The sequence below is a fragment of the Varanus komodoensis genome, unplaced genomic scaffold (assembly GCF_004798865.1).
Source record: "Varanus komodoensis strain SLA01 unplaced genomic scaffold, ASM479886v1 scaffold6622, whole genome shotgun sequence".
Lineage (NCBI taxonomy): Eukaryota > Metazoa > Chordata > Lepidosauria > Squamata > Varanidae > Varanus > Varanus komodoensis.
The window spans coordinates 14,272-20,046 of NW_025336300.1; the positions used below are offsets into that span (position 1 = coordinate 14,272).

The 5,775-nt window shown below is 41.7% G+C and overlaps 1 protein-coding gene across 1 annotated transcript in view; it reads right to left on the reverse strand.

Moving 5' to 3' along the window:
* Nucleotides 1-5,775, reverse strand: part of LOC123033708 (vomeronasal type-2 receptor 26-like) — an 11,057-nt gene that overhangs the window by 4,334 nt on the left and 948 nt on the right. The window contains exons 2-3 of the mRNA XM_044450448.1: nucleotides 4,883-4,959; nucleotides 962-1,253 (exon numbers count right to left, since the gene is read on the reverse strand). Of these exons, the coding sequence (XP_044306383.1) occupies nucleotides 962-1,253; nucleotides 4,883-4,959 (369 nt within the window). The remainder of the gene's footprint in view (nucleotides 1-961; nucleotides 1,254-4,882; nucleotides 4,960-5,775) is intronic.

Here is a 5,775-nt window from a genome sequence, read left to right on the forward strand (position 1 = left end):
AGCATCCCTGCATGTTGGACATCTTCTTTGGGGACTACTTGGTAGAATGAAAGTCCTGGGGTTTTATCATTCATTACTGCAATAGAGCCATATGTGAGCTGAAGAGAAATGCAAGGAAAGACAATATTAGGAGCATTGCCAAGAATTCTCAGTAATTGTCATTTGCTATGTCTGCTATGCCTCTCCCAAAATTATTGGAGTTGCCGTTTCATGATATTGTCTCTCCACTTTGTCGCCACCATTGCCTTAGATATTTCTGAGATCAGGTGAGCATGAGGAGAGAGGGTCAAACAGGTGACAGACTGGGCCCAAGCCTAACCCTACTCTCAGCCTAGGAGAGTGATTTTTGGCAAATTGCATCTGGCATCTCCTGGGTTATGAAGATGGGAATCATCAACTGAAGACTGCTCTTACACTTTGCCTATTTTCTAAGAAAATCTGAAGTTTCAGCTGTAGCGACTTCTTTTGCAGGTAGCATGGATTGACCACAGAGTCAGAAGCAAGTGGTCAAAACTCAGAAGGTTCAAGGAAATGCTTCAGATGCTCTGGGGGTTGATCCTGGTGCCTCCTTGAGGTCCCTGCCACCACAGGCCCCAGTTTCTGGTTTTTGGCTATGACAAAATCTCCAATGAACCTTGCCTGTAGAGTCATCTGAGTGGTTAGAGTGTGCAATTTGGGTTTGCAACCTGCTACTTCCTATATTCTGGAATTTTAAGTGTAGGTTTAATGCTGAATGCACTTTAAAGAGAGATTTTCTGTGTCTGGATGCCATCACATGTTTAAAACCCCACCTTTTTATTACTAAAAAGAGATCTGGGACCTAGAAAGTAAGAGTTAAGTGTACTAGAGCTTCACAAGGCTCACCTTCCCTGGCAACTTTTGCCCCTCTTATTAGCTGCTATACCACACACACAGAGAGAAAGAGACACACAGAGAGAGAAGGAGGGAGAGAAAGTCCTACCTGTGGAATCTTATAGATATCCAAGATATTTGCTATATTTATGGAAATATGGGAATCCAGTCCCCCAATCACAGATATCAGGTTGTACTTGATGTCACATGCATAGTTGGGGATCAGTCTCTCTGTTGCTGATGTAAGTAGCATTGTGGCATGATAGGTCATCACTGCATTGTCGTAGCTGTCATAGATGTGGAAGCCCAAGGTGAGATTGGGCAAGAGCTGAGGGTTTGCATTGATTTCCTTCACTGCAAAGGCCAAAGCCACGGTGCGCTGATAAGCCTTAGACACAACACTGGAAGAGAGGTGGGTTTTGTAGCACACACACATTTTGCAGTCATTTTAATTTTTGACACTGTTGGTTGAGTCACCATTACCATCCTCATTGTTTTTTCAACATTTATTTACCATCTACCTCACGTCAATCTAGAGACCTTTGGCCTGCCTGATATTCACGGTTGCTGGTTTAAATTTATGCTGCTGCTTTTATTCTGTTCTCACATAGATGCTTATGCCTTCTTTGGATACTGCATTGCTATAGCCATTCTTGGAACCCTAATGAGTGTTCAGTTTGGCAGTGCACAAAGAATGTAAGGAAGTGAATTAAATTAATGGATACTTTGAAGTAGCCCATGCACAAATAGCAAAGGCAAACTGCATCAGTGCTCAAATCTTCAGAACAAAGATATCACAAGATGCTTCTGAATTTCCACCATCCTTTGGAGAACACCATATTATCCCCGAAAGTGCTAAAAACGTTTGCTCATTTTTACTTTATTTACAAATACGATTAAGAAATTGCTACCTTATGTATCTACCATGAAAAGGCATTGAACAGAGAAATGAGATACTCTGCATTCTGGGGAGAAAGGGAGGCAGGAGGTGACAAAGAAGACCGCTGGAGAAGTTGGCTTAGCAATGGATTTGTAGAGGAAAGGATAGAAAGTATGAGGAAAAATACAACAGAAGCCTAAAATGAACGCATGCCAGTTTATTTTGCGGGTGAATATAAAATGGCTTAATTACTCAGCATTCTCCAATCATGTTGAATTTTTTAAAATGCCATAAAGCATCGCTAAGGGCTTCAATTTAAGTCCCAATCATTCTATGGAGGGAAAATTCACCTGAAAATTCAAACAATGGCAAATCCTTACTAAAAATCCTCAAGTGATGCTGGAAGGGGTTCTTTGGTGAAGTCTGTTGCACTGGGAAGAAAGCCACCATGAGTAGCAATATTACCAATAATGAGATCACCTGGCTGATAATACTCATGAAGAGGATGGTGTGGATGAAAAAGCCTGCATCTTCCATGCTCAAGAAGTGCCTTCCAAACCAGCTGAGGAAACAGCACTAGGAATAAAACCGTTGAAGACAGGAGCATCGTTACACACACAAGCATTCACTCCATTAGAGTAACCATGACTGACATGGCCTCATTTTGAGAAGACAGCCTTTTGTAACTCTGAACCCTAAAGGAGCCAAGAGTCTTACTCATTACGAATAGCACTCCCTTTCTCTAAATGGAACTGGGCCTATATATAAACATCTTCCACATTTGTTACTAGTGGTGTTGCCAGCATCCAGTCAAATCCATAGGGGTTTGAAGAATTAATTGCAGTCATTTTGATTTAAAAGAGAAAAAAAAAAAAAAAGAACAGGGAGGTAATCAACTTAATCCCTGCTTGTTTGTCTTCATTAAAAATCAAAACAAGTTGAGGATCCCCCCCCCCCAGCCGCCTTGTTCTGTACAGTGCTCTTAACCATTTCCCACTGTTGGTTTCATACCTTACTGCAGTGGCTGCCAATATTGAGTGTGTTCACGCAGAATAACCCCTAACTGATAATACTTGTCAACATTACAGGAACACATTAGGATTTTTCACTGTAGGTTGAAGGTTGTGTCCCCCCACTCCAACAACCCATGATTAGGACCTATGGATGGTTTTAGATTTACCTTTTCCCAGAGAGGTGTGTAGGGTTACCTGTTTCTAGAAAACCAATCCCACCATAGGTAATGATCAAGGGCCAGCAACTCGCTTGGAAAGAAAGGATTTTGAACTAGACACACCTTCAACCCTGCCCCTATTCCAATCCCTGAGATTTCCCATTTTAAATACCCAATTCTTCTTCTACAGCACCATTGTCATCATCATGGTTGTCATTAGCCTCACGATCATCATCATGATCACCATCATGGCAATGGCTATGGCAATGGACTGGATGAAGATCCCAAAAAGGAAGCTCAATCCAGACAAGTCTCAGATTCTGGGAGTGCCTGATTCTTCTGTTCAACTAGAAGCTCCTAAACCTGTTTTGGATAGGGTTCCCTTCCCCGGGAGGAGCAGGTACATTGTGTAGGGATTCTCTTTGATTCCTCTCTGTCTCTTGAGGCTCAGGTGGCCTAATTTCATGGAATAACCTAGTGTCCTATAAAGGTTGTTGGATTGAAAACATGTTGCACAAGAACATGAAATCAAACTGAACAAGCACAATGTGATCTGGTCTGATATCTAGAATTGTTTAACGTTTGAAGGTGGTCACACTGCATTCCTGCAAGACACCTCCACTTTTTTTTTTTCTTTGAAAGGCAGACCGAACAATTTGCAGAGCTAAACGTTGGAAGAAGAATAGAGCAAGTATCTCAGAACTGGGCAGAGAAGAAGCCTTGGTAACATCTGTCAAAATTATCCAAGGGTCTCAATAAAAAGATGCTACCCAACTTAAATGATGAACAAACTTTCTTGACCCATCATGATGGTCACATATTCATGTATGTGAACTACCCTCCAGCCCCAAAGCTGCTTAAGAGAGAAATCAGATCTGAAACAGGAAATGGGGGCTCAGTACGGATAGGTGGGACTGGAGTTTAAATGAAAGCAGAGAGCATGCCTGGTCTGTGTACAATCCTGGTTCTGAATCAGCTGCTTAAATTAAAAATGCATCTCATACAGTAGGACTGAGAAAAATCTCTTCCACTGTACTGTGATAATTACTTGCTCTGTGTATGGAAAAGACTGAAAATACAGTTACTGGAAAGAGCTTTTTAAAGGTTTACTCACATCTGAGATGGAGTTCTCCCAAGCTGCCCAGCCTCCATACAGAAACAATCTTATGTTCAACATGATCCCTGTATTAATTCAGTCACAGACTTGCACACTACCATCGCTACCTGTGTGTATGGCAACTCACATTTTAGATGAGGTTGATTCCTTGGGCTGTTTTTCTGGTGTTTATCATATGTTGGACAACCCCAGATTTTTAATAGGGCATCTTGTACACCAGTACATATGGAATGCCCTCAAGAAGAGGCTTCAACTAAAACACTGTTGCCAATAAATTGGGCAGTAGATGTTTAAGAGATGTGATGAGAAGTTATGCATTAATTTATTTATCTATATTATCTGATTATAAATTTATTGTATTCTATGCATGTTTTTTTCTGTTTAGCCTTTGTGATAAGCTCAGAGATCATTTGAGTTCTGGGGCAACATAGAAATAGAATGACAGGAATGAGCAAGTGAATGAATGTTACTATTTTAATGCAAGTACCTCTGGAAACTGGAGTATGAGGAGAAGCGGGTTGGCAAGCACTCATCGGCCTTGGGATTAGGAATGTGACTGTTCAAAAGGGTTGCAAAGCAGTGTAATGTAGGAGGAGCTGCCCCAGAGAAGGGGAACACTCCCTTTCCCAGCCACTGCCATGGCCAGTCCCAAACAGCACTTTGTCCCCCAGTACTGGCAGGTGTGCAGGCAGGACAGGGGCTGCACTTGGGACTAGGCCTGCTGTTGGGCAACAGAACATGGAAGAAAAAGAACAGTAAGCGATTTTTTTTTTTTCACCTGGGATAGCGGATCCCCCATCCCCAACCAAACACACAAGCACTTTTGCTTTCTGCAGTGTCTTTTTCAAGAGTCATCTTTTACGTTGGTATATACAGTGCATCAATCTGCTGTTGGTATGACGATGCAGCTCCAACACCATTCAGTTCACTGATCAGTCGCTTGGATAGAATAAAGAGAAGAAAATTAACAAGATGGAGAGCTGGCATTCTTGAAAGTATGACCTTAACAGATGCAATCTAGGGCATAAATGGCATGATTCATGAATAGAGGGAGGAAGGACGTTGGAAAGGAAATAACATGATTTCAAAAATCTCAGCACTCTGAATTCCAAATAGGGATCCAAAATCGGAAGAACCAATCCTGCGGTTTAATGAAATGATTGGTTTATTCACTTCTCCCCAACAACAGTTCCAAGCCGGCATGTAAGAAATAGTCTCACCACTCTTGAAATACTATAGATGGAGAGCACATGCTGTCCCTCCCTTTGAGTGTTGCCACATGAGTGAATTCTTCAGTGGTTGTGATTCCACACAATAGTTTGTGGGAGCTTTACATGGCATCCACCACCTCCTCAAGGTCTTCTCTTATTCTGTGATTATTATTATTGGGATTGTGATTATTATGATTATTACTATTAATTAACATTGGAAGTCTGGGATTTTTTAACAATGGTAGGATGAACCCAAAGCATACCTGCAAAAATCCACCATATCACAGCACCACCTAGAGGTAGCATAATGAAACACATAGAAAGAGGGAGAGGAAAAATGGACCTCTGGGTGGTGGGAAAGAAAAGGCCTTCTTGGAAGAAAATGCATACTTTGTAACAGATGGCAAAGGCTTTGTTTCAAGGGAATGTTCTTACAATCTGAGCAGGCTTCTTAAACAGCGATTGAGTCTGCTAAGCTTGGCCCATTGCTTGGCTAAGAATGGCCCAGGAGAGTCTGACCACCATGCATGAAGAGCAGCAAATG